Genomic DNA, 16,559 nt, shown 5'->3' with positions numbered 1-16,559 from the left:
CAGCAGATGCTACAGTATCCCTCATTTATAGTGAAGTTGATTAAATGTCCCTGTCCCTGTGGGTAACACGTTACTTGAGGGATACCTACATAAGCACTTCATAACAATATTTGTATTATGTCTTGTGGTTGTTGACATAAGCATGTGCTACTTATGAATTCAGTATATATGGGTTGGGTAATGAATGTGTTATGAAGTCCTTATATAGTTACCTTTCAAGTAAAGTGTTCCCTCTGAGTGTCAGAGTGACATAGGCCTATGTACTTGTTAACCTCTGCTGTGTGATTGGGTAATGTGACGGGAGAGTAACTATACCTGTAGTTGGGTCTGTGGTGCCCAGATCCAGGGTGTGAGGAGAGGGAACAGAAAATAAACTATTAACACTCAATAACACAAAAAGCAAACCTCAGAAATCAGTCTTCTCAAGTCAATCATCTTTAGTGTCAAGACATCTGGTATTCAGGAAAGTAAAGAACATTGAATGATTCTCAACAGTTCAATGAGCGATTTAGACAGTCAATGTTGCATGTAAATATTTGAAGAGCCACTCACCATAGTAAAGTGGTTCTGTCACTGTTCCTGTTGGGTAAAATACAAAAAGTACTTGATTGAGAAATAAAGGTCATAGATTAGTTAGGAACTCCCCTCAACTGGTTGTCTAGGTCTAATTGGACACAAATTGAAAAATAATTAACAAAAATGAGCAGACACACAGCCCTCTAGGAATTGAGTTTGACACCCCTGTCCTAAGTGTAATTTGACCCCTAGCCCCTACCCCCTAAACACTTGAGTAGATCTGAGAGGATTGGACATATAGGTGTTAGCAATATGGTAATAGCTCCATTTTGCCCTTTGATAGGCCAGGTGGAATTGTTGCCGTATTACAGACTATCCAATCCTCTCAGATTGACACAAGTGGGATAGGGGTTGACTACACACCACATACCTCCATCAAAGGGGTCAAGCATGAAGTGAGCCTCGACGGTCTTGCGGTCTTGTCCGTACTTGTTGCTGGCCAGCAGAGTGTACGGTCCGTTGTTGATGTGTGTGGGGCTGTCCAGCTGCAGGCAGCCGTGGTACTCCCTCTCAGAGAAGTCATGGATCATAGTCATGATGTAGGGTCCCTCATTTACCGGCTCCCCGTTTAACAGCCAGCGGAGATCAGGTTTTGGGTTCCCAGACATACTGAATGGGATGCACCAGTGGTGGTCCGAGTAGGCATCACTCAATTTACTGATGTTAGGGGGAACTGGGGGAGGGAGAGAGGGAGAGAGAGAACGGGTGAGTGAGAAAGAGAGAATGGGTGAGTGAGAAAGATCGAGGGAGAAGCAAAAGGGGACAAAACATGAAGACAAAACATGGTCCAGAAGAAAAACTAGTTAAGACAACGGTATTATTCTCATTCTAGTCCCTCCATGTCTAGAGTCATGTTTGGAACTCACAGAGGATGTCGAGGAAGACTGAGGACTCATTCTCGCCCACAATGTTCTCAGCGCTGCAGGTGATCTTACAGTTGTTGTCCAGTGAGGAGAGGTTATAGAGATGGAGCTCAGACACCTGCCCTGAGGCCTCAATCTGCAGAGGACCATGCAGAGACACAGTGAGTCAGGCACCCACCTCATCCATATTACCAATGCTTTTACACATCCACAACTATTTTGAAACTATTTTTCAACACAACACCTGTTGCTGGTTATTAGTGCTATTGTAAGATTATTGTTAACCATTTCTTAACAGATATCCTTCCCTAGTGTCTTGTTAATTTTTGACACAGTGTTGGTTCTTCTGAGCACCTATGCTAAACAAATGGTGTTACGCCTAGATTAGCAAGTAACATTATAGGCCAATGCTGGTTAATAATTGGTTAAAAGCCTCAGTGTTAAAATATCTGCATTATATAAAGCTGGCCAAGGCCATTGTAAAATATATATATAGTGTGAAACAGTACTGCCGTTAAAGTGTATATTATCCCTGTTCATTAAGAATTGATCTGTTTAAAGGTGAGAATGGTTTATGCCAGGTAAGGGTAGGTTTTTTTAGGATCCTTGTTCACCTCATTCATGTAGAGCTGTTTGTCTAGGCAACATGTTGATGCTATAACTCTGCCATATACTCAGACGTGTGAGTTTATAGGCGTTTTACCTTAGTCTTCCTTCGAGCTGAGGTCATTCTGCTATTGGCCAAGTAAGTTTGTTTTTTCAAGTTAATTCTTTCTGTTAACAAATGTTTGTAAATTTTTCTGCCTTTGTATATTTTGTAAATACATCTCTGGATCCAGTCTTCTCATCAACTTTACTGTTAAATAAATACCACTTATTTTTACATTTGCACCTCTGACTAAATAGGCTGCCAGATTCTCTGTCTTAAAGAGCGACTGCCACTAAAAAGCAACTTCTCGTTCTGAAAATGGCCCATGTGACATCGATATGAGTCAGAAAAATGTATTATATTGTCAAAATTGACTACATAGTGTAAATAGTATAATTTTGGTCATAAAGTCAGTCTCGTCCAAAACTGAGATTTGCGAAATGATAGTAAAAAATGGTGTCAAGGAATGAAGGGTACCATAACAGTTTTCCTTGGGTTTGGTTTATTTCAATCCTGCCCACATGCCCACAGCTGGCAGCACCCATAAAGTAATAATCAATTAAGAGATTATCATAATGCCCATGGTCAATTTGGTTTGACATTTGATATCCCTATGGGGCTAGTTAGGGACCATCACTAAATGGCTCCCAATTTCAATAACTTAACTTCAAACCAACTACAAATATTGAAAGAATTTAATGAGGAAACTAAAAGAGCCATTTACATTGTGTAATTTATGGATGGTCCCTAACTATCCCAAAATCTATCGAAACGGTCGCACACCAGCCGGCTGAAGCTTATTGGCTAAATCATTTGGCTAACTCTTCCCACCTGCGAACACACACAAGAGACACCCACATCAAACCACGCCCTGAAACCAACTCACGTTTGAAATCAGTCATAGCATTTCTTAATTAACAAAATCTAAAACGAGGCCAAATCAGGAAGTGCAGTCGCCCTTTAACAGAAGGAATGTTCCTTTAACTGGTGGATTAGTGTTGTCGCTGATGGGTAGGTCCAGGAGTCTTACGTGAGCAGGAACAACTCTGGGCCCAAGTTAGAGGCCTTAGTAACATGGGCACAGAGTTTTTCCGGGTCATCTCACGTGGTCAGTAAAACTCCTGGCCCTACTCATGGGTGCATCTAAAATGGCATTCTATTCCCTATATAGTGCACTACTTTTGACCTAGGGTGCCATTTGAGATGCAGACATGGGATTTTTGGTGGCAGGCGACGGTGGTGACTGACCTCATTGTAGGAGACGAGTGGGGTCATGTTCCAGATGAGCTCAGGAGAGGGCGCTCCGGAGGTGTTGCATGTCAACACCACATCAGCACCCTCCTGCACCGTCACCTTGGACGGGCTCAGAGTCGCCATGGGAACCACTGCCAATGACAACGAAGGGGAGATTCAATGCAATCTTAGTTCAAAATCACAGCACAAACACGGCGGTGGTCACACACAGACTACAACTCCATGTGCCTCGCAACTCAGATAAAATTAATTAGACACAGTTTGGAGCCTCGCTAAGTGGAGACAACAACACAACCAAAGGTGGAGAGGATGGGACTGTGACTTGAAGGTGACCCACGTGTCCAATCAGTAGCTTGGCTGCCTCTTAGCCGCAGCCAATGGCATGGGAGCGTAAGGCGAGGAAGGGCCAGTGTCGACAGTCCTGGTTGATAAAATGGACAGATCTCTTATCTCCACTAAGGGACGTCGCCAAGACTCTTATCAGCATGGCAACGCTCTCAATGATTCTAGAACCCAGAAAACAATTCATTTCAGCACTCAGACCATACCATCTGAAGCACCTTCAGTAAATCAACCCTTACAGCTTGAGCAGTCTCAGTTGCTCTCTTACAAGCACTGCCAGCTGCGGTGTTAACCCTACCCACTCAACAAGCTACAGTACACTAGTAAAGCACAGTATGCCTTTACAATGTGTCCATCTTTAAAAACACACCGCGTGGGCTAAATTGGTTGCAATGATTGTTTACTGGTTGTAACCAGTTTTAGACACTAGAACCTACAGCATCAACATCTCCAATATAAATATTGGTAGGCAGCAGTGAAGGCCATAGCTTAGTCTCAGATAACCTCTGCATCCAACACATGAAAACTACTGCACTGAGCTGTGGATTTCATATAGTACAGGATGACAGAAGGAGAGCGGGAGATATGAACAGAGAAAGAATGACAGAGATGCCCTGAAAAAGAGATGTTGAGAGAGAGAGAGAGAGAGAGAGAGAGAGAGAGAGAGAGAGAGAGAGAGAGAGAGAGAGAGAGAGAGAGAATGTTAGAGAAAAATAGAGAAAAGGGGGGTTTGCAAGGTTCTCATTGTGTTTAGCTGCCTGGCAGGCCTGGGGCATCGTACACATGCCTCTCCCTTGAGTCGTCTTCATATGTCACTCACACAGGGGTCCCCCTGCCGTCTCTCCAGGGGCCTGCAAGTAACCGTGGCGATGGGGAAAATAGCAGCCTAATGGAGTGGAGACTGGACTGCCGGATCAATAAGTGTTATCATTGTCGTTATATAGCCTCTGTGCCCCAGAGCACACTAGTACAGGCCCAGGTTCCTCTTTGTTATCAACACACACTGGTGAGTATTACTGAGTAGAAGGGGGAACTGATCCTAGACCAGCTTTGGTTTGTGGGTAATCATAATGGTTTGTCATTATGATACCGCATGTGAATCTAAGGAGAGTTTATTCAGAAAAGCAATTAAAGGGATTGTTTTCTAAAATTTTGTCTGGGAAGGATATATTTTAAATTAAAGCAAGTGGTTTGTGGAAAAAGATAAGATCCACGGTGTGTGTTTTGAGGATCATTGGGAGGTGTGCGTGTGTGTGTGTATTTTGGGGCCATTACCACAGTGAGGGGGGTTGAGCCTGGTCAGAGGTTTCCTCCCGCCACCCTCCTCTATACATTTGAGCTCCTGAACATCAGCCTCCTCTCCCAGCCACAGCTTCATCCACATGTTCTCACAGGAACAGTGCAGCGGGTTCCCTGAAAGAATCCTACACACACAGAAACACAGTGTTGAATCACACACTGACACGAACACACACATGTATGAAGGTATGCGCACACATGCACTAATGTTTTTTTATTCCTTATTTTTTATTATCCATGATGACACATTGTCAGTCGGGGGGTGAAAGAATCAACTCACAGATTTGATATGTTTAAATGTCGAAATATCCTCCAATACAGAGATGACAAGTTGTTGTCTTTCAGATTCCTGTCAATCAGAATGTACATTATTATCAACGATTAGTTGAAAGACATATCCAAAAGAAATACTAAACTGTACAACCATTCCAGCAACTGTTCTTGTCTGTCTTGCGAGATACAATTATTTTTGTAAGAACTGTAGTTTGACCTTCAAATTGAGATTCATTTAGCCTTATAAAAGCCACTCACAGATACTGAAGTTTGAGGTTGTTCTGGAAAGCCAGTCGAGAGACATAGGTAAGCCTGCTGTTAGTCACAGTTCTGCAAAGCAAATATACACAAAAACATCATCATATTGCCCTAGGATGCCAACACCAATCCAATCTGGGCTCCATCATGACCACAAGTATAAAATATCACATAACAGACTTACAGATTCGTGAGGTTCCGGTAATAATGCAGGTCTTTGTCATTGATGGATGAGAAGCTACTCTGATTTGCAATATATCTGTTAAAAATAAAATTGGGGAAAAAAGTTAGAGAATAGTAAGTAGTAGGCTAACACTGAACGACAAATGCACGCGTATGCAGCACATTTCAAACGATATTAAAAGATGTTGATGTGTTTTTCGGGGAGATTTTTGTTTAAGATTTTTGTCAAGTTCGTTTGGAAATACAGAGGAACCTTCCAATAGACCTTTACTCAAGTCGTCTAATTATTGTCATTTGTAACAGTCGATTATTATATAAACAAAATAAACATTGTTAGGCTACTTGTATTGTATCTTTAAAATCCTATAACGGTGACAGTAGGCTATGGATATCAAAGGATCGGCTATGGTCTTTAGAAAGACGCTCCCATCATGTCCTCGTAACATCATGCATTCTAAATGCTGTAGCCCTACTTTTGTTTAAAATAACCCTGATGATTCTCTGTTTGTCTTCAATTAGGCTATGCTAAATCTGAACAGCTCTGAAACGTGGGTGGAGATTAATTTAGTCTAGGCCTATTAGTTTTAGTTCACAATGGAAGCAAAATGGCCTAAGCTATACATTTCTCAGAATAGAAAATTCTAGTCTTTCTAGGCTTTTGGGCCTATTATCGGAGCCAAACGTCTGGGGGGTAGTAGCCTATTTGCTAATATTTGAACTAGGCTACTGTATGGGTTTCTGCGGGAGTAGCACTACACCTCTCCCCCACTCCGCTGTGTTTCTTCCCGGGGCCACGGAAGAGCGTCAATCGGTACCGATAGCACCACAACAGTCTCTCACCGTTCAGGTGTCCCCATCTCTCTCACACTGACATATACACGCGAGAGCGTGTACACCCACACACACACACACACACACACACACACACACACACACACACACACACACACACACACACACACACACACACACACACTGTCTATAATTGTTGCTTTTTGCTTGTTTATTTATTTTCCTAAGATCACCCGTGAAAAACTATACAATAGGTTTTATTGGCCAATTCAAATAGCCTAATTACTGACTGAGACTTGACCATTCGATTGAATCTTCAATTCTACTCATATTTATAGCCTAAAACGCATAGCCTTTTTTCACCTCATTATTGTGTGCCAATAAGGCAGGCATGCTATGTCTGTCATATATGTTGGGTCCAGTGATGATGGATCATTGACAGTGACTCACATGTCCGTGATGTTGTCCATCTCCAGCTCAGACTGCAGCACTGGGAAAGCCATGATGCCCCGCTCCTGGTCCACACAGGCGATCCTGGTCCCGCTGCAGGAGCAGGACGCAGGGCAGGCGGCCCCGAGCCTCCACAGTCCCATTAATACCCAACACAACTCCAACAGAGACACCCAGCTACCCCTCCGAAAGGCGCTCATCTCGGCTCCCTCCACGCCCGACCCAGGACAGCTCGGATCAGCCAAGCTCCAGCAGAAAGAGACGCTGTCAGATGCTCAACCCAGACGGGCATGCACCAGCCGCTATCCGCGCAAATGGGTGAGACGATGAAAATGGGTTTATCCGTTCCGCTCGTCTCCACAAGAATGCAGCCAGTCACTCAAAATCACATCGAGACACCGACGTGTGTTTATGCCAAGGATTCCTTTGCGCCGTCTCTCTCTCTCTCTCTCTTTTTCCCTCTCCCGCCTCTCAGACAGATGACACTGATAGGCCTAATTCCACACAAAACACCATGTCCTGTGCAGGTCTGCCAGATTCAGAGCCGTGGATGAATAGATAACCAACAGAAACGATGGAGCCGAAAGCACACACCGTTTAGGCTATTGTCGCGTTGTTCAGTCAATGCACTGAGGAAGAGGCGGCGCGCGTACCAGCATCAAAACATATGTTATAGATCGTCGACGCCGTCAGGAATACGCCCTCCAGCCATCGTTCCAATTCTACTGCGATTGCTCCAGATGGTCAGGGGTTAAAGCGCTCCCCTCTCCTCCTGGTCATTCACCTGAGGCCTTGTCTTTAGACTTGTGTCCTTGTATAACGGACAAACAGCATAAGCTCGAACATGAGCGATATGGGGCTGGGTTTACAGCCTGAGTGTATTCGAATAGAAAGTCGTGTGTTAATTAAAAAACTAAATGACAGCACAGCCAGGTGAGCATCTGCTAAAATCACATTTGATGTATCCCACTGGCACAGCGGGGCATAGGGGCACTAGCCTACTCAGTCACCAATCATTCCCTCTTTAGCTGCCGTGTACCAACCTCCATCACCTTATTAAATCATTAGTCTGTATTTCATAACCATAAAGATTTTAGCCAGCGTGTGCACTGAATCAATAACATGTCACCTGACTGCAGCGGAGGGATGTCATTCACCCGCTGGACTCCTTACAAATGGAGTTATAAATCTGCCTCCTTGGCTCCTTCACACCACACACACACACACACACACACACACACACACACACACACACACACACCAGTTCTGAGTCGCGCGCTCTTCCCATGTGCAGACACGATGTGACGTAAGGACTGACGCACAAGATGTAGCCTTGGTCTGAATTGAGGAACATAGACGCTACTGAGCTGTAGCCAATGCGGAGTCGACAGAAGATGCTAACATCCGGAAGTGGGAACTCCGCTCAGGCGTCTTTTTACGCCTACTACGTTAGGTTAACTGAGCTGAATCTGTCTCTACAAATCTATAGGGGTGTCTCCAACTTGGAGTTGGGCACAGTACGGTGCAGGCTATATACAGTGCATTCAGTAATATGTTTACACACGATGTAGCCCCTATAGGCCATAGGCCAGGATGCATGCCATAGCTCAGGTACATGATTCAAATGATGTGCTATATTATAGGTACCTATATGTACCTATATGCCACTATATGCCACTCAATTCTTCATTGCTGCGCCTTGTTTGCTAGTTGAGATGTCTGCTCTTCTCTCCGTTGTCAGTTTAGTCTACATTTCACTGATCTTAGTAGCAGAAAGCATAGGACACATGTAAAAAAATGCTTTCTGCTACTAAGATCAGTGAAATGTAGACTAAACTGACAACGGAGAGAAGAGCAGACATCTCAACTAGCAAACAAGTCGCAGCAATGATCGTTCACGCGAGGGGGGGGATTCTGTCAGGGGGGAGATTTTCGCCACAACACCGGCACTATCAGAGATCTATTTGAGTGTCTACCAGCATTTGTAACTTGAGTCTGATAAATATCTGTACAAAACCGTTAATCTGATCAAATTTACAAGGACAAGAACATCAGTATCTCTGATAAAATTCAGGAGTTTCTGACTTACGTCTGACTTGACCATGGCATTCTCATCCTATATCTCATTCTATTATATGTCACACTACATATATGTGTTGGAAATTCAAGTTAATATAACTTTTCTTTGAAATTCAAGTAAACATAACTTAATTGAAATTCAAGTTACTACAATTTTTCCATGTAATTCAAGTTAATGCAACTTTTCCTTGAAGTCCAAGTCAACAGTAAATCAGAAAGCAGGTGGCAGGTGGTAATGACTTGCTCCATTGTCTCTTGGTAGGGCAGATGAGTGGAATATATACCAGTTTCTTGAAATACTTTGCAAATGCAGCTTATTTCTATGTGAACTGAAATGGTCTATTCATTCCATTTTAGTAGACACTCTTATCCAGAGCATCTTACAGTAGTGACTGCATACATTTTCATACTGGTCCTCCGTGGGAACCGGACCCACAATCTTAGCATTGCAAAAGCACCATGCTCTACCAACTGAGCCACTTAATCAGATCACATCATCACAAACCACTTGATGTCTCAAAGTACTCAATTACTGTATTGTGTATTGTCTACAGGTACAAAGTCTACAGGTACAAACCTAGATGAACAGCCTATGTACAATACAGTAATGGTTTGTGAGGATGGTAAATTAATACTGCACAAAAAGTGGTTGTTTTCCATGTTATTTGATCAAGAAAAATATTTAATTTGATGTGGAGTTTTGTGTCTGCCTATAACTTTGCACCTTTTGATGTAAATATTTTAAGACAGGGTTTTGTTCTTTCTGGATTCCATTAGAATGACAATTGCAAAGAAAGGGACAGGGCAACAACTCTTACAATTACAACTGTTGAATCCTGCAAGATACTGTTCTTAATTATACAACTACCTTTTTTTGTCAAAACTGGAGAAGCAGATTTTTGGGGGGCCGGCGCTGTAGATGTCCATATCGTCCGCTAATACTATTAAAGGCCCAGTGCACGACCTTTGTTTCAAATATTATATTTTTTTATTCAGATTTTTCAGGCTATGATAACAGCATGATTGAAATGTAAATTTAGCTGAGACTATGTTCACGGTAAACACTGCATTATGTCAGCTCAATCTGAATTTAACTTTACATTTCTATAGCGGAATCTGTAACGCTTCAGTTTTAGAGCCCAGGTGAGTTTGTGGTTCTGGCTCTTGCACCGCAACTGTTTAACCAAGTTGGTGTGTGCAGTTTTATAGCTAATCTACACATTTTGCTATGAGGGTGAGATAAAATGTTGCTCTTCTAGAGTTCAAGGATTCTTGAAATTGTTGGACAATAATAAAAAATTAAAAAAATGTATTTTATGGTGAATTAAGACATTTGTGGAAAATGTTGTCCTGTTTTTCAAGAATCCTTGAACTCTAGAAGAGCAACATTTTATCTCACCCTCATAGCAAAATGTGTAGATTAGCTATAAAACTGCACACACCAACTCGGTTAAACAGTTGCCTTGTTTAAAGGCCTTGATCGTTTAATAATAACATTAGATTATTCAAATATGTAATACAAATCTCCAAACTTCTTTTTGTTTTGTTTCATATCACTATTAAATGCTCCATGACTAATTTTGTTAGCATTTTGGCATGTTTTTCTAGATTTAGAACATAAAACAATGTTTATAAAGCAAACATCCCTTAGGTCTAGCACAGCAAATACTTCAATTGTTTAAGCATTATGTTGCAGAACAGTAATTACAATACTTTTCTAAATATTAACAAAGAAAATCGATCTTGAGGGGGTTACCCATCAGTTGACAAGCCACTGACGGAGTTGACGACAGACACTCAAAACAGACATATTTTTGCCTCTAAAAATAAAGTTCAATACAAACATTTGTAGAATATGAAAAATTCTTAATTTGAAAATCCCCAATAAAAAAGAACCATTCTATCAGATCATTCAGCACTATGACGGAGTGGATGTTAGACAAAGATCTGACAGAGTTGATGTTTTACGGAGTTGACAAAAATATAATTTTTCTTCTTCATTCATGTGGTATACACAGTAGCAATTTAGTTTTTCTTCAGTTATTTTATGACTCTGAAACCTAAATAAATGTAACATATTTGAACCAAAATTCATATTCTATCAGGCAGATGGAGTTGACAGTTTATGTTTGTGACCATGGTGATTCCAATATTGTTTGTTTAAATCTATCAAAACTAGAGAACTTTGCAGACCATCAGTGGTCTTGTTGCACTTCATGTAATGAAGACATGAATAAAGAGTCCTTAAGGTATAACTGACCCTGCTCATTTCTGATTAATTTAGAATTTTAACCAAATCTCAGACACATCTTTTAGGGATCACAGTTTTGGATAAATACATTTGAACACTTTTTATTTGGGAGAGTTTAACATTGGGATCGTTTACCCCAGACTGTGGCATTTCCAGGCATAGAGCTGACATGGAAATTAATAATATTGAAGTACAAATTAAATACATTTTCCCTTATAAAATTCCCCTAAATGTACATTTTAAGAACAAATAATGCAACAGAATAAAATAAAATCCACTATAGAAATTAACTTTGCTGATCTAATTCCCTGCTATTCTACACATTTTGCCATGAGGCTGAGAGAAAATTTTGCAGTTTTAAAGCTAATTTCCTGTAAAAAAAAATTAAAATAATTAATGGCTTATGATGTGTTCATATGTTATCTGGGGGGCCTGACCTCCTGGAGGGACCCCAACCCCCCCAAATATCAGAGTCCTTTCAGTCTTCAAAGGTATTGTCAAAGATACTTAGGCCATAACCAAAGCAATATATGGCTCTGCTTATGAATAACTTCCCCTTCATCTATGGTATTATCCCCAAATTAGGCCTACAGCTTGGACTGGCAAAGGTACTGTAGTTTAATGTCATAGTACTAAAGACAATACCAATCATGTACTGCCCCTCTGTGGCCATTTAGCAAGTAAACATGTCCACAAAGTGGATCACTGGGGAATAGAAAAGACCTTGTAGCTGTGACTGTGGCCAAACTGTGGCTGTTTGTCATTTGTATATATATTGTTGTCAAATACAGTGCCTTCCCGAAACTATTCAGACCCCTTGACTTTTTCCACATTTTGTTACATTACAGCCTTATTCTAAAATGGATAAAATAGTTTTTCCCCCTCATGAATCTACACACAATACTCCATAATGACAAAGTAAAAACAGGTTTTTAGAATTTTTGCTAATTTATAATAAAACAATCCCTGAAATATCACATTTACATAAGTATTCTGACCCTTTACTCAGTACTTTGTTGAAGCACTTTTGGCAGCGACTATAGCCTCGAGTCCCCTTGGGTATGACGCTACAAGCTTGGCACACCTGTATTTGGAGAGTTTCTCCCATTCTTCTCTGAAGATCCTCTCAAGCTCTGTCAGGTTGGATGGGGAGCGTTACTGCACAGCTATTTTCAGGTCTCTCCAGAGATGTTAGATCGGGTTCAAGTCTGGGCTCTGGCTGGGCCACTCAAGGACATTCAGAGACTTGCCCCGAAGCCACTCCTGCATTGTCTTGGCTGTGTGCTTAGGGTCATTGTCATGTTGGAAGGTGAACCTTCACCCCAGTCTGAGGTCCTGAGCGCTCTGGAGCAGGTTTTCATCAAGGATCTCTCTGTACTTTTCTCCATTCATCTTTCCTTCGATCCTGACTAGTCTCCCAGTCCTTGCTGCTGAAAAACATCCCCACAGCATTATGCTGCCACCACCATCCTTCACCGTAGGGATATGTGCCAGGTTTCCTCCAGTCGTGACACATTCAGGCCAAAGAGTTCAATCTTGGTTTCATCAGACCAGAGAATCTTGTTTCTCATAGCCTGAGAATCTTTAGCTGCCTTTTGGCAAACTCCAAGCGGGCTGTCATGTGCCTTTTACTGAGGAGTGGCTTCCGTCTGGCCCCTCTACCATAATGGCCTGATTGGTGGAGTGCCACATAGATGGTTGTCCTTCTGGAAGGTTCTTCCATTTCCACAGAGGAACTCTAGAGCTCTGTCAGAGTGAACATCAGGTACTTGGTCACCTCCCTGACCAAGGGCCTTCTCCCCCGACTGCTCAGTTTGACCAGGTGGCCAGCTCTGGGAAGAGTCTTGATGGTTCAAACTTCTTCCATCTAAGAATGATGGAGGGCACTGTGTTCTTTGGGACCTTCAATGCTACAGAAATGTTTTGCTACCATTCCCCAGATCTGTGCCTCGACACAATCGTGTCTCGGAGCTCTACAGACAATTCCTTCGACCTCAAGGCTTGGTTTTTGCTGTGATCAACTGTGGGACCGTTTATAGACAGTTGTGTGCCTTTCCAAATCATGTCCAATCAATTGAATTTATCACAGGTGTACTCCAATCAAATAGTAGAAACATCTCAAGGATGATTAATGGAAACAGGATTCACCTGAGCTCAATTTGAGTCTCATAGCAAAGGGTCTGAATACTGAATACTTATGTAAATAAGGTTTTTCTGTTTTGTATTTTTAATACTTTTACAAAAATGTCTAAAAATCTGTTTTCACTTTGTCATTATCGGGTATTGTGTGTAGATTGCTGAGGATTAAAAAACATATTTAATCCATTTTAGAATAAGGCTGTAACGTAACAAAATGTGGAAAAAGTCAAGGGTTCTGAATACTTTCCGAATGAACTGTAGATCAAATATGTTTTAGATCATAAGCTGAGCTATTTGCTTGTGCTCTGCTGTGCAGTACAGTCATATCTGAATGAGATCATGACATGGTTTCAGAAGTGCTTCAACCTCGTCAAATATAAGAAAGGAGAGATTATTTCCCAGAACATAATAATGTTCCTTGAGTTTTGTCGGATTTTAGAGTGAGGAAAAGTAGCTAAAAGCTCACAAGTGCTCTCTCATGTCTCGTCATTGAGAAGAGCAGCCCAAGCAGAGAAACTTCTGGCTAAAATATGTGGGTTCTGAATGTAGACAGAAGGTGAGGCACTCTCCCCATCCAAAGTTACTGGACAATTAATAATTAATAATACACTCACCATCTGTCTTTCTGTCTGTTTGTCACAGGACACTGTCTGCATTGATGTGGAAGCTGTTCATCCACCATCAGAAAATGCAGAATTCACAGAGGAATTGACAGAACTTTTCAAAGAAAAGGTCTGGTTTTATCAACTGTCATTCATTTTCCAGCAATTCCTACAAATTCCCCCAAGTCAGCACTATTAAAGTGACTGTGTGTGCACTGTTTGATATCCCTCCAGGTTCTTGGAAAAGAAAATGAACGGGGTCCATCGATATCTGGAAGAACAGGTCTAGAATCAGACTGGTGTTGGCCCTTGTCTTGGTTGCATGTAAATTACCACAATAAATACAGGCCTCTGATCAGTCCGACATGTGATGAGCTGTTTATACAGTATAGTTTTTAGTGGATACTGCATTAGGTGTTTGATGATGACATTTCCTGTAATTACAAGGGGGTGGATTTCTATCATGTATTGTATATACGTGGAGTTTGGGTTTCCTGTAACAGTCATTGTTGATTTGTATCTACTAAAGGGTTTTACTAATGACTGATCGGAATTGGCTGATCGGAATTTTAGGTATGCTAATTAACATATGCAGCTTATTATGTGAGCTTACTCAGAAACACTTTAATTAACTAGTAAGGGCCTACTATTTATTTATTTATTTTATCTCAGACTTGTATAGCCTACTGGACTCATAGAGAGCTACTCTCTTAAGTTATCTTGTCTGGGCGAGTGACTCTTTGAACTTACAATGACTAGCCCCAAGTTGTTATATTTTTTTCTTGTGCTTTATGCTATTTGCCTCATGACTCCTGCATGCTTTGTTGACTATGAACTTGCTTGTTTATACAACCGTGGGACAGATGTTTGTTCCTACACTCGGGACTCTGACTCTCTATTGGTTACACAGACTCTTGGCCTCCCATCCTATTCTAACCACCTCTCACTGGCTTTGTATTCATGTTACCTGATGAAATTGCTGTACTATATGATCTTGTTGCCATCTGATGCACATTCAAATGTCATAACAAATCAACACTGCAAAGCTCTCCCTGTCCTCTGCCGTGCCCTGATTGTATTACTGCTGATGATATCTGTACATTTGCATGTACAACCTGGCCCATATACTGTTGCGAGGCCCAATTCTGACTTGTGCTCTGATATCTGTTTCACTGATTTCAGCTCTTGTAAAAGCCTGGGTTTTCTTCACATTAACACTAGAAGCTTATTACCTAAAATGTATCAATTTAACGTGTGGGTTCACAGCTCCAATCCAGATGTGTTGGTCATTACTGAGACGTGGTTAATAAAGAGTGTTTTGAACACTGATGTTAACCTTTCTGGTTATAACCTTTTTCAGCAAGACAGATCTTACAACGGTGGTGGAGTGGCAATCTTTACCAAGGAACACCTTCAGTGCTCGGTTGTCTCCACCAAGTCTGTCCCCAAACAATTTGATTTGCTGGTTTTAAGCATTAACCTTTCAAATAGCTCTTTGTTGACTGTTGCTGGGTGTTATCGTCCTCCATCAGCACCGGCCTGTACCGTACCTGCCCTAAGATCTCTCCTGGCCCCTTACACTAAGTCTGAATTTGTCATGCTAGGTGACCTAAACTGGGAGTCCTGAAGCAATGGGACTCCCTAAATCTTTCTCAAATTATTAGCAATCCCACAAGGTATGACTCCAAACACCCAGAAAAGGCTAATCTCCTTGATGTTTTCCTTACAAATAATCCTGATATGTATCAGTCTTGTGTGTTATGTAATGACCTTAGTGATCACTGTTTTACAGCCTGTGCTTGTAATGGCTGCTCAGTGAAACGACCTATCCGAATTTGTCATAGACGCTTGCTAAAAAAACTTGAATGAGCAAGCCTTCCTTCATGACCTGGCCTCTGTAAATTGGTATAGAATCAGCTTGATCCCCACTGTCAAAGACGCATGGACCTTCTTTTTTGATATTTTCAGTGGTATTGTTAACAAACATGCCCCCATAAAGAACATTTTAATTAAAAATAGGTTCAGCCTCTGGTTCGACCGTGATCTGGCAGAGTTACTCCACCTCAAGAATTCCATTTGGTGAAAGGCTCAGCACACACATACTCAGGCTGACTGGCTCTCGTTCAGGCAAATGAGAGATAAATGCACTCAGGCTATTCGGAAGGTCAAAGTTAGTTACTTTAAGGAGCAGTTCTCTCTCTGTGGGTCAAACCCTAAGAAGTTCTGCAAAACAGTTAAAGACCTGGAGAATAACCCCTCCTCCTAACAGCTGCCCATGTCCCTTAATGTTGATGATGTGGATGTTACTGACAAGGAGCACGTGGCTGAGCTCTTTAATCACAACTTCATTAAGTCAGGATTCCTATTTGACTCAGCCATGCCTCATTGCCCGTCCAACATTTCCTCATCTCCCACCCTTCTAATGCGACTAGCCCCGATGCTCCTCCCTCTTTTTCCCCTGCCTACCTGCAGGCAGTCACTGAGGTGCTAAAGGTGCTCCTTAAACTTGACCCCCAAAAAACATCTGTGTCAGATGGTTTAGATCCTTT

At 41.7% G+C, this 16,559-nt stretch overlaps 1 protein-coding gene across 1 annotated transcript in view; it reads right to left on the bottom strand.

The window, feature by feature from the left end:
- Window positions 1-7,667, bottom strand: part of ntrk2a (neurotrophic tyrosine kinase, receptor, type 2a) — a 50,580-nt gene extending 42,913 nt beyond the window's left edge. The window contains exons 1-10 of the mRNA XM_038997101.1: window positions 6,940-7,667; window positions 5,699-5,773; window positions 5,515-5,586; window positions 5,264-5,332; window positions 4,960-5,108; window positions 3,337-3,473; window positions 1,443-1,575; window positions 947-1,249; window positions 553-579; window positions 316-327 (exon numbers count right to left, since the gene is read on the bottom strand). Of these exons, the coding sequence (XP_038853029.1) occupies window positions 316-327; window positions 553-579; window positions 947-1,249; window positions 1,443-1,575; window positions 3,337-3,473; window positions 4,960-5,108; window positions 5,264-5,332; window positions 5,515-5,586; window positions 5,699-5,773; window positions 6,940-7,139 (1,177 nt within the window). The 5' untranslated portion in view covers window positions 7,140-7,667. The remainder of the gene's footprint in view (window positions 1-315; window positions 328-552; window positions 580-946; window positions 1,250-1,442; window positions 1,576-3,336; window positions 3,474-4,959; window positions 5,109-5,263; window positions 5,333-5,514; window positions 5,587-5,698; window positions 5,774-6,939) is intronic.
- Window positions 7,668-16,559: the final 8,892 nt, after the last annotated feature.

The sequence above is a fragment of the Salvelinus namaycush genome, chromosome 1, assembly GCF_016432855.1.
Source record: "Salvelinus namaycush isolate Seneca chromosome 1, SaNama_1.0, whole genome shotgun sequence".
In the NCBI taxonomy this organism is placed as follows: Eukaryota; Metazoa; Chordata; class Actinopteri; order Salmoniformes; family Salmonidae; genus Salvelinus; species Salvelinus namaycush.
Note: the sequence above shows the minus strand (reverse complement) of the source record. Positions and strands in the feature narration are given on the sequence as shown.